Source organism: Pipra filicauda, unplaced genomic scaffold (assembly GCF_003945595.2).
Source record: "Pipra filicauda isolate LSUMZ 115617 unplaced genomic scaffold, ASM394559v2 scaffold304_size882533_pilon, whole genome shotgun sequence".
In the NCBI taxonomy this organism is placed as follows: domain Eukaryota; kingdom Metazoa; phylum Chordata; class Aves; order Passeriformes; family Pipridae; genus Pipra; species Pipra filicauda.
The window spans coordinates 327,952-348,586 of record NW_024104426.1 but is presented as its reverse complement, the minus strand read 5'-3'; the positions used below and the strand labels follow the sequence as shown (position 1 = coordinate 348,586).

At 45.9% G+C, this 20,635-nt stretch overlaps 1 protein-coding gene across 1 annotated transcript in view; it reads left to right on the top strand.

Moving 5' to 3' along the window:
* RTN1 (reticulon 1) overlaps positions 1-20,635 on the top strand; it is a 120,833-nt gene that overhangs the window by 49,408 nt on the left and 50,790 nt on the right. Inside the window, exon 2 of the mRNA XM_027711759.2 lies at positions 18,067-18,804. Within this exon, the coding sequence (XP_027567560.1) occupies positions 18,067-18,804 (738 nt within the window). The remainder of the gene's footprint in view (positions 1-18,066; positions 18,805-20,635) is intronic.

The window sequence follows — 20,635 nt, the reverse complement described above, 5'->3', positions numbered from 1 at the left end:
AGCCCAGCCTGCAATCTCATTAGAGCCATCTCTGCTGCAGTCTGGCCCTCTGGGGCTCCAATCCCAGGGACTTCAGGAATGGACCAGAATTGGGAAACCTACCAGTGCTTTTGAGCAAGAATCTGTACCTTCAGATCACACATCAATTTAATGAGTATAAACTATTCAGGCACTCACACTCTGATGCACATTACTGATATTTTTAGCATCTGGACTCTCAGGAGGATGCATCTCTGTCAGCCTAGCTGCAGTAAGAGGCAGTTGAGTAAAGTTGGATTGCAGATGGACAAAAGTTTTGGTTTTACTTCTCATGAAAGTGATGTCATCTTATAAAATTCACCAGTGTCCTTCATACACTTCCAGGTGAACAAGGCTGCACAATTTAGATAATCAATAAAATAGAACAGCCAAAAAGAAGGAACGTAGAAAAAGGATAGTTGGAAGACTGTTGCATGAATCCTGTCAAACCTTGTTTAGCTCCCGTGTCTTGGCTCATGGCTGTCCCCAGCCACCGCCCAGGGAGGGGGACAGATGTTTTCCAAAGCAGGCTGAATGCACTCTATGGTCCAATGGCATGTGGCTGGGGAAGGGGGTCTGGGGGAAAAGGTGGGTAGAAATGGCTTTGTGCATCTCCACTACTTCATGTGGAGTCACGAGAGTGACTACAACTGGAGTTAGATCAGCCTTGAGGCAAGGCTAAGTTATGTCAGACTTTAGCAGCCCTAAGGGGAACAAACTGGAGCTGATGTTTCCTCAGACTCAGTCCTTGCCTTCCTTATTGTCCTACCCAAGAAGGAATCAGTGCTTTATACAAACTTCTGGGTTCTTGTTCCTGTAACTGGTTAAATCGTCCTCAGCTGATGCTTATAGTGAGGGGCAGAGCAGCTGTGCAGGAACAGACATAACAGCTCATTTGACTGATTCAAGCACATAGATGACACTGGGGGAAGGTTCAGTCTTAAATCAGCACAGTTCTGCCTTAAGCTAATCCTCTCCCTGCCTAGTGTTTCCCACTGAAAGCCATGTTAGCCAGCAATATCCCAGACCTGCTGATGAGGAGGGTAGCACAGCAGCACAGAGCAAAGCATCCTGCCTCCCTGCTGCCTCCAGCAGTGTGCCTGCTCCAGCCAAGGTCTCTACACCTGATGTGGAGGAAAATTAGCATCAGTCTGGTGCTGCTGAACCTGTCTTAGGCTGTTATCCAGCAGACTGGCGTGGCTGCTTTGGTCCAGGCAGCAGGACCTACACGTGTTCACTGTGCCTTCATGTACATGTTGTACCTCATGCTCTTTGCTGCTCCAGACTGGAAAAGCTCCTTTCCTGCAGGAAGACAGGTAAAATGCCTGAGGAGGCAGGTAAAATTCCATGCAGGGAGGCCACCACCTCCTCATTCACTCCCAAACATCCTCCTCTTTGGGGCTGTGTGCTCATCTGAGAATAGCTCCTTGCCACAGCCTCCTCCGCAGGAACAGACTTATTTATTCATAGGCGTTGGGTTTGCTCTGATAGTCTCTCTGAATTTATTCTAAAAAGAGATTTGCCTTGTGCCTGGGAAGTGCCTGGCCCTTCCTCCAAAATGAAAGTGAGAAAAGCTCCTAGTGTGTTTTTGTACATGGTTAAAAATAGTGTCCTAGAAATGTATGGTGGATAAATATGAATGAGGGAAGTGTAGATCAAATGTAGTAACCTTCAGAGTGTACATATGGACAGGTATGTGTGTCCTAGAGCTTCTAAAATTTCTTCTGTTCTCTTCTCACCCATTTCATACTCCAGTCTCTCCTTTCTTCTCTACCTCTCTTGTCCTTTGTTTCCATGGCTTTGCTTTAATTCTTCTGTATCACTCTTCTTTCATTTAACTCTCACTCTGCTCTGCCTATTTCTCTCACTCCACATCACTGTCCTTCTCCCCCTCTGCTTTCCATCCTGCTCCTCCACACCTCATCTTTGTCCTGTCTCCCGACACCTCTTCCTGTTCTTAGCCAGTGCTCCCTGCTCTTACTTTCGTCTCTGCATCTTTTTCTCTTCATTTCTCAGCTGTTGCCTTCTCATCATCACACCCAAAATCTGTTGGGGTTGCTTTGTCTGGGTAGCCTCTGGGGTAGGCAAGTGAAAAAGATTTCTAGTGCAGTTTATCCACTTGGTACAGAGGTGGGAAAAAACTACATGTGAAGTTAAAATCTGACTTGAGAACTAGTTGAAAGATGGAGATGAAAGATGGGTAAACTGGGCGGGGGGATGAAACGTGATTAGAATGGAAAAGCCATTTCTGCTTTCCCCCTTGAAGACTAGGCTGACCTAGGTCTGCAGCTTGGGTGAGACCCACCTGGAGACACCCTGAGGCAGGTCTGGGCAGGAGATAGGGACTCGTGATCCCCAAAGACAGAGGCCTGGCCTGGGTTGCCAGCACAGCCTTTGGCTTGGGAGCAGGAATGGCAGCCAAGGGAGGCGTTTCATTGCATCCTGGATGTGCTGTTTACACTTGTCAACTTGGTCAAAAGCTGGCATAAAATCCTTAAGCCTGTATCTGATGTATTTAACTGGATGAAAACTTTAGAGCTGAAGAGTCGTCCCATATGTTGTGAGTACCTTACAGTGACAGACCTGAATGTTTATCCACATAAATACCCTTTCACACTACAAAACAGTGTTAAATGGCTCCAGGGTAAGTGGATTCGAGCCAGTGATGGTATAAATAGCCTGCTGGAAATACTCTTCATGCAGTCTCCCATCCTCAACTTCCCTCATATCTCCCATTTCCAGTTTTTAAGGGAGAAAAGTCATGGTTTGGGTTGGAAAGGGACGCTGAAGAACATCTAGTCCCAACCCCAATGTTGATTATTGTCTTCGGGATATTTCAGGTCAGTCAGGGAGCTGTGTGGATCTCGGAAGCTGGTTTTGTGTTACAGCCCTGTGGCCGATGTGAGCATCTGCTGGGCAGTAAGAAAAGCAGCACCTGAGCCATGTGGCATTTGGATAAGAAGACATGATATTTTAAACTTCTTGAAATTCCTAATTTATTGTGGAAAGCCATTGCCTGATAATTAGTTGTATTTAACTACTGAAAACCAGTTTTCCTCTTGAAAAAATTAGTGGAAGAATGTAGTGGCTTGTGTTTTGGAGCAGAGTACAGCATGGTCCTTCCTCAATTTCTGTCCATCCTCAACCCTGTACAGACTTAATTTCATGTTTGCTAAGGAATGTGCACTGTTCTAGCATTCAACATTAAGAAAAAAGGTTGATTGTTCTTTTTAGTGAAAAGGAAGTGTTCAGAAAGGTTCACTGAAAAATTTAATGTCTGCAGGGTCATACTCTAAATTCTTGTGAACAAAGGAGGGGGAAAGGGGGTCAGTTTTTCCTTGTTTGCTTGGGCTAATAAAAATGCCCATTGCCTGCTTTTAAATTAAAGAGTATTTTGTTCATTCGCTTCTGGAAAATGCATAAGCAAGTTGCTGTGAAGAGGTAGCTTTAAACAGGAGCTGCTTTGGACAAGCTGGGCCTATTGGAAGTGGGGTTCTCTCTGCTTTTTGCCCTCCACAGCTCAGCCCCACAACTGATAATGCTGAGGAAAGACAGGACACTGCTAGGATCACCTGCTATTGGGAGCAAGGGGAATGGAAATCTGTGCAGGTAAAGATGGCTTTTATATCTCCTGCACAACTCCTTCCAATAGATGGGATTTTGGGACAGTGATTTATATTAATACTCAATAGGATGTTACCATAGCAACTATACAATGTGGTGAATAATTTCATGGGCTTAAATCCAAAACACTGGGAGCTAAGATGGGTCTGAGCATCATTTAGGGCTTTGGTCATGTGGGTTCTATGCTGGCCTGATTGGTCTTGGGGAGAAGTTAGGGTAGAAGATAAAAGGTGCTTCTCTGGCTCTGAAGGGAGCTGCAGCCTGTTGGGTGCAGCTGAGGTGGGGTAGGGAAAATTAAGGACACCCTCCTTATGCACCATGTTGCACATGCTGCCATGAGGGACTCTGATGCACAGCATTTCCCTTTTACATTAAGAGTTTGCTGTAAACCAGATCTGACATTTAGCTTCAGGTCAAATTAAATTGATTTGACCTAGAATGATTTTTATTGGTTTGTTTTTGTTTCACGTAAAAAAAAAAAATCGTTAAAAAAAATCTGTTACAGCTCAGTTCCAAGCAGAATTACTTCCCCTTAATTTTCTCTCTTGCCAGACTGAAGAGTCTCTTATTTGACCAGTTTTCATCTGTAGTGCTAATTTACAAGAAGCAAAATGGGGCTGTCTGCAGTGGTGCCAGAAAAAGGCATCTGGAACCACCTCAAAGGGCAGAACTGGAGTTCATTCCCTGCTAAGGCCCATCCAGATGTAACAGGCAGATGGTATATGGGCACCCCTGTGCTCCCTGTTCCACTCCTCTGCCCTTTTCCATCAAAAAATACACCTTGACATGCAGCCTAATTTTATATCTTAATTCAAGCCATTTTTTCTCCCATCCTCTAAGACTGTGACTAATTCCTTCCTTTTTCTTTTACCAGTACCTTGAGAGTATTTATAGACTGTGATCCTGTTCTCCTCTTCCCTTCCCCCTTCCATACAATATAAATTTATCTCTGTTGTTCCCTCCTCCAGGCTGGTCCCAGGTGTCCTGTCCTCTAGTACTTGTGCCATCAGCATCTTCTGTAGCTTCTCTGCATTTTTCTATGCTTTTCTTAACTGAGAGAAATAAACCACACAAATACCTGGCTCCTGGTTTTCCTGTGCCAGAGGACAAGGAACAGATAAATAGCAGGAGTTTCTTCTCCCTGCCCTGTCCATCCCTGTGTGGAACCATCTTTGTTTTCTATTGCAGGGTTAGTTCATAAGCTCTTACTTATTTTATTTCTGTTTGTAGGATGCTTCTTGCCTCCTTTAGTGTCCTGATGGGTGTTCAGTCATGCCCAGTCTGCAGCACTGCACATACACTTGCACTCTGAGCCTCTGCCAAAGGGAATATTCTGCATTCCTGAGGAAAGACTTATCCACTCATGCATTTACACTACCCTGGCTGAGAGTTTTAATGCAATGAACGATTAGCCAATACCTAATACTGCATGTGAAGACTTCATGACATCTTAGTGTCTTAATTCTCTTGTTATCACTTTATCCATTTGACTGATGTACTGCATGTATGTTATGAGTTGGTTACCAGAGAGAACTGAATGCCAAAATTACAAGAGAAAGTGAAGTTTCCCACACTCACTATTTTTCCTTTGCTTCCTAATGCCAAGATTATAGCCATGAAGGCTATTAGTTTTAATTAAATTTTTTTTTTAAGCACAAGACAGAGAGGCTGGACATGACCTGGCCATGTGCACTGGCAGCCCAGAAAGCCAACTGGGCTGCATCAGAAGCAGTGTGGGCAGCAGGCCAAAAGAAGGGATTCTGCCCCTCTACTCCACTTTTGTGAGACCCCACTTGGAGTGCTGCATTCAGCACAGGAAGGACATGGACCTGTTGGAGCAAGTCCAGGACCTCAAAGCTGCTCAGAGGGCTGGAGCACCTCTGCTATGGAGACAGGCTGAGAAGGTTGGGATTGTTCAGCCTGGTGATTGTTCGGGGTGACCTAATTGCAGCTTTTCAGTACCTAAGGGGGCTACAGGAGAGCTGGAGAGGGACTATTTACAAGGGAATGGAGTGACAGGACAAGAGGGAATGGCTTCAAACTGACAGAGAGCAGGGTTAGATTAGATACTAGGGAAAAATTCTTTACTGTCGAGGTGGTGAGGCCCTGGCACAGGTTGCCCAGAGAAGCTGTGGTTGTCCCATCCCTGGGAGTGTTCCAGGCCAGGCTGGATGGGACTTGGAACAGTGGAAGTTGTCCCTACCCATGACAGGGTGCTGGAAGTAGATGATCGTTGAGCTCCCTTACCACCCAAAACATTCTCTGATTCTAATGCTTAATCTTACCTAGTAGCAGTGAGCTTCTGAATACCCTCTGGCTCACAGTGGTAAACTCTAAAAATGAGCTTTTCCCAGAAGACACATTGCTTCACTTGCCCTCAAGTTTTCTGGATGTCCTCTTCTCTCTCTTTGAAAGCACCGCAGAAAAACTGCTTGCCATATTTTTGTATTCCCTTTGGACATTTTTATGATTGTGGCACAAACGTGTGGGTGAATCAGCAATATCTGCAGAGATGTCCTGTCCAGAACTTGTTCTATAAGCTGTTCTCTTCTCAGCTTAAGTGCAATACCTGCTGTATCTGCTGGGATGGAAGGGTTTTTTTTAGTCATCACAGCTGCAAATCTGACCATAGCTGTCTCCCAAAAGTAGCTCCTGCTAAAATCTGAAGCAGGAGAGTTGCTGTGGAGGTCATGTATTTATCCTGTCTCCTCAAGCAGGAGCACCTTTACTGATAACATTTGAGATTTACTTCTGTAACTGCTCTTAAAAACCTTCAGTTGTTTAGGATCTGAAACCTCCCTTGGCTGAACAGGAAACTATTTCAGTGCTTTCTGCCTCTTCTCAGGTCAGGGTGGCAGCAGGTTTGGAGTCTTGGGTGTTTCTCTGGGGGAAGGGACATTCTTTGGCGGAAAACAGACCTCCCTGTGACTGAAAATCTAAGTTTTCATCGCAGCTTTTCCTGGAAATCTTCCAGCAGATGTGGGTGAGGCAGTTGTGTGCAATAACCTCTTCACAGGTACTTCAGCAGCACTGTCGGCACACTGATGGGGAAGAACAAGGGGAGAAATCTCTGCTCCTGCCTTTCCCTGCAGCTTCCACAGTTGCCAGCACCTGACCCTTCTCCTGCAGCAGAGACTCAGGGAAAGCTGCACGAGGCGTCACGATCTGTGTAATTATTCCCAGCTTTTCCAACACCAGACTGTGCTGCCGAATGCGGAGAGAGGCTCCTGACGGAGAGGTTGGTCCTGGCACTGCTGTCAAGCTGCTGCCCCCCTCCTGCTTTAATTGCACACAGTAGTTCCAGCAAATAGGTGGTTTGGCTCAAGGTTGCTCCGCCACAACCTCAGAAGCTTTCAGGAGTGCAGCCTCTGCTGTCTTTAAACCTGCAGAACACTGTGATTTAGCCACCAACTCTGACTGCAGGGAGCTGGGTCAGCCTGCAAACAGCAGTGGCGGGACTTTGCTGTGGCTTTCCTCCGCTCTTCCAGAGAAGCAGTGATCAGCAGCTGCCTGCCCTAGAGCAAAGCAATGCCCCTATCCCTGCCCTGCTGGCTGCAAGAGAGGGCCAGAGCCAAAGATACCCATATCCTAGGTTTCCTTATCCCAGGAAACAGTGGGTGAGCCTGCAGTATCCTCAGGTTATCCAGGAGTGAAGAGCCTGTGAGTGACATTCAAGGTGTCTGTGAAAGGTGCTCAAGGACAAGCCAGCCTGTTGACCAGGCCCAAGCTCAGGTCCCACAGCACCCTTGGAAGCCTTCAAGCTTTGCAAATGAAAAGAAATGGAGTGCTGCCAAGTAAGAAAGGAGCAGGAGCATCTCCTTTGCTTTCAGGGAGGGTGACAGTCAAACTAACCTATGTCAAAACATCTTTAATATCTTAATTATGCCTCCACTTGGAGCACAGACTTAAAAATTTCTGGCTGCTTTCCTGGGTGGATGAATAGTTTTGGTGTCATGTATTCACAGTCAGGAAATGGAAGGGTTTGTAGTTGTATTGGTTCTTCACTAAGCTAGAGTGAGGGGTGGGATAAATCTCAAAAAATGTCCTTCAGGGAAATTAGATGTCTGGGGAGAATTTTTTCTGTCTGGCTTAGAGTAAACTCATATTTTATAGGAGAAGAGAGATAGTGTCAGGTAAAGAAAGGAGATACCTTGAAGGCAAGGACATTTATAGCATTAGTTATAGCACATATGGCCCAATCCTCCTTAAGCAGAAGATGGAGACAGCAGGTTGATGCTGATTTATGACTGCAGTGGCTCTGCCCCACATTCTGCACTACTTTGAGAGGTTTAAGTTTAACATACTTTTGAAAACTCTTTGATTGACTTTCTTATGCATCCTTGGTGCCACCACCTTCTAGAAATAGAGAGAAATCACTTAACCTGCAAGGAAACCACATTAGTGCTTGGATCAGAGTTTGCTTCCTCACCCACCTCAGCAGAACCTCCCCATTTTTCTTTTTTTTCCATTATGCCTTTTCTGATGTTATGTATTCCAGATCCTACTTGATGCCATACTGGGTCTTCTGATGTTTCTGTTGCTGCCAGTAGACACCAGGAGCCAGCATACCTGTTCCTCTGGTCTTTCTGGAGCAGGGGAAACCTTGGGTGAAAAGAGAGTTGGTTAGATGGTGATTTTTTGAGCTCTGTCTGTGCCTGCATCAGCCTCGCTCCAACGTGTGCCCTCTGACCTAGATATCCCTGCTGTCCCTTGGGCATTAGATTTGATCCTGATTTCTGGCCAGCAATGCCTTGCCCTCAGACTGTATTTGTTGGCTCCCGGGGCCTCGTATTTCCTTCCCTGGCGACAGTTTTATGCTGGTGTAACTCTTGTGCCTTTGGTGGAGTCACTCCTGATTTACCCCAGCCTGCAGTGCCTGACAGCTGGTTTTCTCCCTGAATTACTGTGCCTGACACATTACTGTAGGTGTTATGCATTGTCACCAAATTAATTTTCCTCTCGAGAGCCCTCAGTGATTTCAGCTGAACTTCATTGCAATTGTTGCTCTGTCTCCCTGGAAGATTCATGTCGCTGGAGTGGCTTCAACCCTGGGGGATGGGGAGCCAAGATCAAGTGCAAGACAACCCTTTCTGCCTTTTTCCTCAGCTTTTAATAGCTGGATTTCCATGAGATGTTGTGGTCAGGTATAAGTAACCTAGAGAAAACTCAGCAGTCCCTCCAGATTGTATCAGATTCTTACTAAAATACTTGTATTTCGGCAAAAGTCTTTCTCCAACACTGGATTTTACCTCCCTGTGAAAGAGCCTGAAGCTGTAGGGCAATGATTTCTGTCCTGGGTTTATCACAGCATCAAAAGCAGCTGGCATTGGCATTTCTCCCTTTTCCAGGCCGATTTGGAATCTGCAGCCACATGGCTGGAGATTGACCTACAGCAATTGTGAGAAGCTGAATTTATAAGTGACTGGGACCTAGCAAAGGTGGGGCTGGATGGGCCAAAGGTGCCTGTGGCAGGGCTCTGGGATGGAGCCTGGCCAGGAGAGAGGGTGCTTCTGCAGCTGAGATTGGAGGACAACCTGGTCTGAGTTCAGACTGCTTTGGAGCAGTCTGGGGTTAAAAACAGTGACCAGCTGAAGTTCCTGAATCATGCTGGAAAGGGGATTTAGGTGTTTTAGAACTTAAAGATGAATGAGACTTGGTCAAACACATATAGATTTTGGGAGATTGGTGTCTAGTGCTCTAAGGGGAGCTGGGCCCCATTTCAAGTCATTGAAAAGCATGATTTAGATGCTAATTCACTTAGTGCTTGGAGGAGTTTTTTGGGACTTGGAGTTTTATCATTCCAGGGAAAATGTCCCTACGGTGAAATAAGAATGAATTAATCTTATAAGTGGGCTTTAATTATCCTTAGGAAATTGCATTTGCTGATGTTTTAGGTAGTATCTTAGTGTCACTGAACCCTACTGACTAGTCATTTTACTATCACCAGAGTAGAAACCTTTTTTTTCCTGAACCAGGTTTTTGTTAAAGCTCACTAAACGATATTTGTCTCCTTTCTTTTGATAATGTCACACATCTAGCAGGAGCACTTGCAACTTTGTGCATCTTTCAAACTGTTCTTGTGCTCCCCTCAAGGCTCCTTTTAAAATGTTCCAGATTTTTCATGCTGTCCAGGGTACTGTGGAGGGCTGTCACGGCCCTTATACCAGGGTTTCACTGCCAGAGCAAATTGGAGCTCTCGGAGACCATTTATTGAAGCAGGAAGCCTGGAGGGCATGTGGGGGTGGGAAGTGTCGAATCATTTACTATGGGTTCACTTTGCACACTGGCTGGTTGGCTTTGGGGCACCTGCTGAGCATCCCCTGCCAGATGCCATGAGCTCTGTTGGATGTCTGTGGGAGCTGAGGATATTCAGCATCACCAAACCAAGCCCTGCTCCTCTGTTTGACTTGGTCTGGTCTGGGTGCACCATGACACCCACAGGGGCTACTCAGCAACAGCAAAAAGGTGGACCCTGGTATCTTTTTGGAGAGGCACTGACAGGGAGACAACAGATGATGTGGTGCAGAATCCCTGACAAAAGAGAAGATGCCAGGATGGCAGTGCCGGCAGCACAATGTGTCCTGTGCTCCCCAGAGTGGATCTGTCTTAATCTTATTAAAAGCTCAACAGTGTATCCTGCACATCTCTCCCACAGACAGGGCCGTAGCACTCTTCAGCAGAGCCAGGACCTGATCCATGCCTGCCCAGTTGCTGGAAAAAACCAGAGCTGGCTGGTGCAACAGGACAAACCCTGGGAAGCCACAGGGAAGAACCGAGCTTTGATGTAATATGATGGTGACCTGCCACCTGCTGATGGGGTGTCAACCAGGAAAACCTGTCTCAACCAGGCAAACTGAAACTCCCAAAAGTGTTAGGGCCTCCAGGAACTGGATCCTGAAAGGAATTTGTCCCCTGCTCCAGCCTCTGTGCTTACGAGGAGGTGGGGAGTTGATAAAGGATGCTCATCCCCAGCAGGCAAGCTTTTTTGGGGCTGGGATCTCAGTTGATCCCCATTCCCCCATACATTTAGCCCATGGAGGATGAAATTCCTGGAACTGGAAGCTGCAATGCCTGTTTACAATAGACAGCTAAAGCTGTGGAAAAGTGATAGAACTCCAGCTGGGGCTGGAGGCTGTAGTAACTCATATCCTCTGCAAAATTACCTGGGGGAGGGGTTTTATATGCATCAAAACTTATAATTAACTTGTTTGAGTTTAAGACTTGCTTCCATCGCAGGGGGGGATAAATCAGAAGCCACTCCAATGAAGTCAATGGAGTAATCAGGTTGTCAATACTATTAAGTCTGTTTCTTTCCACCCTGTCCTTTTGCCCTCCTACCTGTGCAGGAGACAGAACCTGCCTTTCTGCATGGCAATATTTCCTCTGGTTGCTGCAGTATCTCGAAGGGAAGGCTGAATAACTTGCACAGCTGATGCACTGACTCACTCCTGTCCCCAGGAGCTAAGCTCAGACTGTCAGCTGCTCAGAGACAGCGGGACGCAGCCTTCCTGCTGCTCTGAGTTTCCCCAACACATCCAGGACCCATGCAGAGAACCAGGGGGAAGTAATAATAGAATAGGAGCATGTATCCTTCTGATACATCCGTTTTTCTCACAGCATCTATTGTGCAAATGAATCCCAAAACGACTCTCGGGGTATGGCCATTCACGTTTGCCATTCACGTTTGCCAGTGTGAGATTTGTGGACTTATACCTTTTCTGCAGTCAGGATTATGAGAATTCTGGAGGAAAAGAAGTTGCTATCCTGTAAAGTGGGTTTGGAAATCCTGAGCTAAAACAAAAGAGCACCATCTCCTGGCAGCTGGGAATAGCTGGCACTGCTTCCAGGGATGCCTGGAACTGCCTGGTGCAGTTCTCCTGCAGGCAGCTTGCTGCTCTCTGCGTCTAAACCTTGAGCATCTGGAGGTGGGGTAGCTCAGGGCTGACAGCTGGCTCTGGACATTGAGAAAGGCTAATCCAAGGGACACTGGGAGCTGATCTAGTGGTGTTATACACAGCACAGTGATGCCTCTGCTTGGCAGGGAAGTTCTCAACTGTTTGGGTTTCCAGCTCTACTTTAGTTAATGTACAAGTGCTCAAGTACTATTGAGTTTGGCATGGATATTGAAGTGTTTTGGGTTAGGAAAATCATGAAGAAGGGTCTTTGCAGAATTGAGAGCGTGGCTCCCGAGTGGTTATCAATGGGGGTAACCAGCCTGTTTTGAAGTATTGTGTGATTTGGGCTGGGGCTGAGAGATGCCTCTGCCCCTTGTGCAAGATGCCCTTACTGCTGCCAGGAAGGTACTAACAAAAGACACTTGGAAATCCGTGGAGCATTCATGAGGTTTGAGTTGGACTTGAAATCAAGCAGAGAGGAAAAAACAGCTTGGTCTGGTTCCAAGAAAACAGAGTGTGCTTTGAATTTGGAGACAGGCTTGGGACTGCTGGTCCCCCTGCATACCGTGAAGAGATGTGTAAAAGTGATAAAACACTGAACATCTGTATAAAGATGTATATGGACAGAGATGAGAACACAGTAAGGCAATATAATATAAGTTTTGAAGAGGAAGGTGGCTGAGGTAGGACAGTAAAAAGAAACAATGAGACATCATGTAACAGGGTCAAAAGAACAAAAAAAAGTCTTTCCTAAGACTAAGTTAGGAATAAAAAGAGATAAGCTTTTCACAAAGAGCATAGGATTTTAACTAGTGGCTGATGACAAAATTATAAATTTGGTACAAAAAAGGCAGGACTGTCTAATAGCTACTTTTGTTGTGTATTTGGAAGAAAGCAGGAAGATGCATTTACATGATGGTCATGGGTGAATGACAAAAATGAAGGAGAGGTTGGAATGTAAAACTGCTGGTGTGGGGCTGAGAAACATATCTCTGCTGGTCATCAGAGAGGGCTCCCAGCTGTGGTTTGGTCTCCAGATACAGATGTTTAGGTGGTGGCAAGGTCTGGGCAGTGGGACTCCCCTGCATCGCTGTCAGGTGCAATGGGATGCCCTGATGGCTTCCACAGCCTTGCTGTGAAATCAGCCTGTCTAGGCAATTAGAAAATAAAAAGCTTGCCAAAATGCCCCACCACCTCCTTGAGCCTTTAAGAGAATATAGGACATATTTTTAAGAGTCAGGTTTCAATCTCAGTGCTGAAAGTTAGTTACTGCATATCCCTGAGTTCTGGGAGTCTTGGATCAGAGCAAAGTTGCTGTGCTGGAAAATTCTCGTCACTCAGCTTTGGCTTCTTTGTTGTCTAAGATCTCTGGATGACATCTAAAGGGCTGAGGTACTGGAGGTGACACGCAGCATGAGAGACCCTCTAGCATCATTTAGGGTCAGGCAAACAACAGTGCTCCCCTTTTTTATGCTTTTTACTATCTCTAACATGAATTAACACAGGTCAGGGACTGTCCAAATAGGTCAAGGCAGACCTTGCTGCCAGGAGGCTGTGATGTGTATGGACAGAGGAGAGACCTGGGGAGACCCTGCTTCTGGGAGCTGGCAGCCCTGCTGCCCTGGGGTAGCTGGTGATGGCTCCTGAGGCTTAATATCCAAAGCAAAAGTCAGAGCCAACTGTTTAAAAGACAGGAATTTGCTGGAAGCAGCTTGCTCCCGCTATTCTGCTTTTGTCTGAAAAGGTCGCTGAAACCTTGATTCCTCCAGTTGCAACCAAAGAGCTTTTCTCTTCTCAGCACAGCTCCAGGCTGTAAAAATGGCATCGTCTAATTAAAGACTATTTCCCTCTCTCCTCTTCTGAAAAATTAATGATTTTGACCAAATCACTGACACGCAATAAATATTGAACCTCGCATTGCAGGGCTGCCAGCTGTTCTGGGGAACTGAAATTTCATGTCATAGGATCACAGAAATATTTCATGTCATAGAATCATTGAATGGTTTGGGTTGGAAGGGACTTTAAATATCATCTCCTTCCAACCCTCCTGCCACTGTCAGGGACAACTTCCACTAGACCAGGTTGCTCAAATGTCTTTCTGTGTCAGTCTGTCTGTGCCATTGAAGTTCGACAGGTTAACCTGAAAACAGTTTATTTTACTGAAAGTTGAACACAATATTCTGAAGTGATCAATTTTAATAAGACTAACACAGTTGGGAAAAAAGAAATTAAATTAGCTCTTTTTCTTGTCGGTGATCCTCAGCTAAATTTTTGTTTCTTCTTCCAGTGTGCTGCAGCAGTTCACCTTGCCTTAATCCAAACTGGTTTTCAGCTGGATTTCTTAAATTAAGAGTTGCTCTGCTTGAAACCAATGATTTCTAAATTATTTCCTGTGTCAATTGCTGAATAGCTCTAAACCCAGTGCTGTAGCAGAGGACTGCTGGAGCATTCACTTAATCTGAGGAAACAAAACAGTCATTTTCCAATATTTTTTTTCTTTACAGCTGATGAAAACACATGTAACTTGCTGAGCATCTCAGCTGTGCTCTAGTGGTTGAATCAGAGCCATTACTTCTTAGCTGGTCGCAGGAAGTGAAATTATTTCCCGAGGGCTCGTGTTACGAGAAAGCAGGACTGCTGCTCTCAGGAGCTGAATAGCTTTCCTTTACCTGAATTGGCAGGCAAGTTTTTTGGGCAGTTCTGAGTGAAATCCAGATTAAAAAAAGCCCAGCTCCTTGTAACAAGGGTAAATTCAGACCTGATACTGTCATCCATTACCAGTGCTATTCAGGGCTTCTCCTTCCCACGGATATTGAACCAAATAAACTAAAAGTCAGAGAGGGCATTGCTTAATCACCAGGCTCTGAATACACTATTCTTCAGCAAAAACCTGCTCAGCTATTACAGGTTTCCATGTCTTTAATAGGCAGCCTAATAGCTGATAGATTCACGCTTCCCAAATGAGGCAGTTTTACCGATGGCTTTAAATCATTCCCAGTGGAAATAGAGAGTTGCATTAAATCCTATTAATTAGGCAATTTCAGCTGTCTGCAGTGCTTTTGACTCTGCTGTTGCCTTGAGACCAGGAATCCCCATATGTCCTGCTAATGTGAGCCCTCTCTCTGCTCAAATGTGCTCACACCCCTGTAAGTTTGTCTCCTCCCGAATCCCAGTAGGAAATGCATTTTCTGGTTTCAGCAGTATTTGCAAAACCACTGCAGGAAAAAAAAAAAAGGTTCACGATTGACAGTGATTCCATTTTAAATCAGCTCTTGTGTTAACATTTGCTACAACACTGGGTTTGTACTATTTAAAAGTGTAATGCTTTTGTTGTCTATTTCAGGGTTATTTTTTTTTCCCCGCTGATGAATAGCCCAAAGAATGAGATGATATTTTCCCAGCCTCTGTTTATCACCGGAGCTCTTCTGCGAGCTCTTCTGACTCGCTACAATTCCTGCTATGAAGCACCTGACACAAATGCATCAGAAACCCTTTCACTGCTCTATTGATCAGCATTGCTAAGAGCTGCAAATGCTTGTGCATCTGGCTCACATAGACTGTGGACAAAGCGCAAATATAAGCTGCAAAGAGCATCTATGAATATTGGTCTGACAGCAGCTTCAATCTCCTTTGACTCTGTTTGTGCTCCCTCTTTGCTAGCAAGAGTGGGATGGTTGTAAAACTGGGTTTTTGCTCACTGATGGTGTTGTGACAGTGTGTTTCTCATGAACAGGAAAGTATTCCACAGCCATCTTGAGCTGGTCCATAGCCACTCAGGGTCTGTGGGACCTTTCTAGTGAATTCAGTGGGCTTTGGATCAGGTTCAGCAGGCACTGAGGAAGCATCTAATGAAAGAGCAACCCTGAAACCCCGTGATTTAGACAGCCACTCACCCAGCACAAATAGTAAATTACAAACAGCAGATACTGGCAGCAACAGGCACGAATAGTCTGTAGTCAGCAATTCACAGCCTGAAATATGTTGGCGTAAACAATGCATCAGATAATTCCAGCTAACCAACACATTTGTGAAAATCCAAGCCTGTTTATGGATAATTTTAAAAAGGGCAAGTTCAGCAAGAAAAGCATTTGCGAGGAAAAGAACCTCTCCCTTTTGGCTTGCTGATAATTTAGAAATGTGTCTTAGGTATCAGCTGTCCTTGAGAGGCACGGGATGACCTCAAATAAGACCTGGGTGTTGGGCAGCCCAGTTTATCCCTTATTCTGCTTTGGTTTCCCTGTGGTTTTCGTCTTAGGCTTCATTCTCAAGTAGCTTTGCTGTTGGGACTGAGTCATTTGAAGCAGTGAGGATGAGAGTTGCCTGCAGCAAGTTACAGAAGGATCTTGCAGCCCTGAGTGAGCTGGCAGGATAATAGAAGGTGAAATTTAGAGTAGGTAAAGTTATATAGATAGAGAGGGAAGAATAAGTACCAAATTCCCATGTATAGGAAAAATCCCTGCAGTGACCCTCTCCACTCTGAGGCAAGATCTTGCCTTGATGATAAATGTTTCTATGAAAAGTTCTATGCAGTGCTACACAGTAGGGAGAACACGCAGCTGAAGGCTGGGAATGACTGGGAATGGTGATGATGATTTTTCACTTGCTAGCTGCAGTTCCCCTTATTCTGTGCTCTCCCGTGGCAAAGGAAGCTGCCACAAATCCCTGGGCTCTCAGGATGTGGGGATGGAGCTGCTGTCAGCATCCTGTGTGCAGGAGCAGATGAGCAGTGAGGGCTGGTGGGGGACAAGCAGTACCCAAAGCCAGTGAGGGTGGGGACACAGGATCAGGGAGCACAGGTAGGCTGAAAAGCAAGGTGTGGCACTTCTGGGTTGCTTTTCCCTTATGCTACCGGGTTTCCCCATGTAAAAGGAGGAACATGCTGTTCCCACCTCAAAGGAGGCCCAGGGAAGAGAAGTTGCTTGCACATCATCACAACAATGCAAAAATGACGAGGGAAATGGTCACTCTGCCTTTGTGCAGGGCTTGGGATGTGCATGTCAAATCCAGTGAGGCTGTGCAGTAAAACAAAGCCTGCAGCTACAGCCTGAACAGCGTTATGGGAGAATAAACTGCTTCAGGGCTCACTAAATGAGCTGTGTGTGCCTAATGCATGCAGAACTGTGGGAAAAGGCAGTGTGATGGTGTCTAGAGACAGTATCATCCAGTGTGTGCAAAGAGAAAGCAAGTACCCAAATGCAAGTAGCTCAGAAGCTTTCACGCTGACATTTCCCAGCTTCTGGCTTTGCAACTGCAGCAGTGTCCCTTTAATATATACTGTGAAGTTTGCACTGGGGGGGGCAGTTTGCTACTGTAAAGTTTGCACTGTGCATGGCAGCCCAGGACACGGCACATGTGGAGCAGGTCAGGAGCACCCCACCCCTTGCAGGTGATGAGGAGAGGTCAGAGAAAGCCAGCCAGCCCCTGTGGTGCAGGGTGCATCAGCACACAAGAGGTTAACAGGCTACGCCCTCCTGCAGGCACCAACTCCTGCAGACACCGGCTTTGTTCCTTCTCATCCCGTTCCCTCAGCCCCTATAAAGATCTGTCTTCCCGCCTCCCTCATGGGGAATCTTGCTGTTCCTGTTGTTGAGCTGTGCTTTGTATGAATGCTGCAAAGCGAGAGTGGCCATTGCTTCTAATTTAATTAGTGTTATCCCCAGGAACTGAAAGCGTGACAGAGGGAATTAGAGGCAGTGTATGAAAATGATGCATGGGTGTGTGGGTTGAGGTTTAACCACCTTCATGCCAGCATGATTTGTAGATGATGCACACAGGGTGCAGCTTTCTGAACATGTGGAAATCACTAAATTAGGTTGTTTAGTCTCTGCCTTGGTGTTTTACAAATTTAGGTCGGCTACTCCTAAAAGAGAAAATGAAATCTAAATCTGCCTACCAACTTCCCCTCTCGATTTCTGTCCAGCGGAATTTTTTTCTTAATGAAAAGTTTCCTTAGGATGAAACTCCTCCAATGCTTTGTATTTAAAATATATTTTAAAAAATAGGTTTTGTATTAGATATTATATTTCTTTCAAGGATTAGCTCAGCTGGTAAGAGCATGGTTCTAATAACACCGAGTAGCGGGACTGACCCTGGTATGGGCCATTCACTTCATAATTGGGCTCAATGATCGTTGTGGGTCCCTTCCAGCTCAGAATATTCTGTTAGAATAGAATAGAATATTGGATGCTGAGCCCCTGAGCTGGATTGTGGGGGAGGCTGTGAGATTGCCATCACTGGAAGTTTTTATTCACAAGCTGGGAAAACATTGGCCGGGAATGTTAGTAACTATCAGGATCATTTATGGCTATTTTAAGATAGACCAGCAGCTGGAAGCCTTGTCTGACAGATTGTACTACTATGTTGCCCAAAGGTATAAAAAGAGACAGTCCCAAAGAGCTTGCAAGCGAAGCCAAGTCTGGCGCACAGACCAAATATAAAATCAGCAGGGGGTAAGTGCGGCTTTGCAGAAAACTTGATGCATGCAGGCACTTGTCTCTTACTGTGCCTTGTTTTTGTGTCTTTGCTTTAGGTGTCACAGCCTCATCTCACCTCTTTGACTATGGCTCCACTGCCAACGGAGGCGACAACTCCTTCTACACCTCTCTGATCTCCGATGTCCACTACACGACCCCACGGGACTCCACCTATTACATGGGCATTTATCAGCAGGAAAACACTCCCATTCCCTGCTCAGGCAGCACAGAGGGGTTTAACACTCTGGGGCATCCTGTTCAAGATGTGACTGGGTTTGAGTCCCGTGGCTTGTTTAGCTCAGATTCAGGAATAGAGATGACTCCTGCAGAGTCTACTGAAGTCGATAAAACCCTAGCAGATCCCATGAAAGTAGAAGGTTATAAATACATGGACATGAGTAGATCAGAAGAAATAAAATACCAAGACAAGCATGACTCTGACTCAGAAGATGAGGGCCCAGGCCTTATTGAGAAGTACCGGGGAGTACCCGCTGGGTCCACCCACACTGCTGAACCTCAGCGGACGGCGCCGGAGGGCACAAAGGCAGCCAAAGAGCAAGACCCTCTTGAAGACAGAAAGTCTGGAGATCAGCATGGTGCCTCTGTGGTTACAGCCCCCGTCAAGATCACGCTCACTGAGACAGAAAGCGCCAGGGAAGCTGCCAGCGAAGAGTCCAGCCCCACTCATCCAGAGACTGGTCTGAAGCCGAACCGTGAGGTGGTACCAACGGTGACGGTGTCAGAGCCAGAAGATGAGAGCCCAGGGTCTGTCACACCACCATCCTCTGGCACAGGTAATGCTGATGCTGGGACAGGGCACTGGTTTTTTGCTATTCAGAAAGTGGTTGCACTTGTAGCCCTGCACGCTGGAGAATTACTATGGGTTTGTGGTGGGTGTAAGGGAGTGTGGGAGGACGTTAATGAGACTCCATGGCTCAGGTGTTTCTGCTCTGCTTGGGCACCACTTTATGTTGCTGAACTGAAAGGGAATGCAAACAGTGTTACCCATCAGCAACACACCGCTCAGGATGAGCTGCCCTCGCTGTATGGAAAGAGATTCAAGATTGCTGACCCCAGTCACCCCAGAGATCTCTCCTCAAAGGGAAGTTGTGTACTGGTGTGTACCTCTGGGAGTGTCTTCATCTAGGCAACATTTTGAGCTAGATCCTGATGATGTGGGGGTCTCTTGGTCACCCTGGCTGTCCAGGCTCCCCAAGGGAAATGAGTTGTGTGGGATCAGGGCAGTGCAAGTGTCTGGGTTCATTTTCTAAAAATTTTAATAGCTGACTTGACACCTCTTTGCTCTTGTAGAGAGTAAAGTTACATTGTTAAATATAAGTACTGTTTTCATGTGAAAGTGCTGCTTTTAGGAAGTGCTGAGGAGGGAAATGCTATTACCTCATTTGCAAAGGGGACTGGAGGGAAAAAGGGCCAGTCTCTTTTAAAGGCTCATAATTTCTGTTGGAGGGGCACCAAAATCCCATGTTTATACCTTCTCTTATTGTCTGATTACTGCAGTAGTACATAACATCTATTCCTCATTTTCCCTGTTATACACTGCTAAAATATGTAAGTAGTATAATATTTTAAAACATCATAAAGTTCTGTGACAGGAAGCAGAGTTTTCAAACTGGAAATTAAATTTCAGCATCTTGGATCAAAATCCTTTGACAATGAGCACTTGACATTTGACAATGGACATTCCTGAGCTGAAATTTTCATTGTTTTGATGACATCTAGGAGCATTTAAAAAACTCAGAATTTCGTGAAATTAGCAGTCTGGGATTTCCACCCAGAGAGGAAATCCCTACCCTCAGAGAATTATTTAGTTCCTTAGTGTGCATTTCTACACTTTCACACACGAAAAGGAGATAGAAGGACCCACCACAGCTGTGAGTTTATCCTGCCTGTATCAGCCAGAAACTTTAGATAATTGATAGATTCCAGAGTCCCATTTTTCTTTTATTTGACTGGGTGACATCACATGCTACTCCTGAGACATGCCGTTTTTTATCAATTATTTATTTTGCACTTCAAGGTAATTAAGGACTTCAGGCACTGACTGTTATTTATTCAGTTTTTGGCACCCCTTCAAGGCTGCCTTTGGGACACTTGATAAATGTATCCCAGCAAAATAGCTGAACAGTCCGTGGCAGAGCCTCAGGGCTGCTGCCTTTCTGGGAGGCACTGGTGTGGCCGGCATCATTGACAGCACGGAAATGTCCCTCTCCATGGGCAAAGATCCCCAGCACTGCCCAAACAGCCCTGGGAGGTCCCACTGCCTCGTACTGGGATGCTGGAAAGCCAGAAGCACTGTTTATCCATCGCATTAAGGAAAGAAGCAGGCGTCTTCTTCTAAGGGCTGGCTCCCAAGGGGTGTTTCCTCTGGAAATCCCCCCTTTCCCACAGCCTGGGATGTGCTGCGCCCAGACTCCGCACTCAAAAGCGAGGGAGAAATTAAAAACCTGCCCTCGCTATTCCCACCCAGTGACCCAGCAAAGTCGCCGCTCCTCGGTGCCCCTCAAGCATTCTGGCAAAGCCCCCGGCTACCCCCTGCTGGGATCAAGACTTTTGAAAACTTTTTGCTTCTAATTACTGGCCGTCATCTTTCTGGGGAAGGAAGAC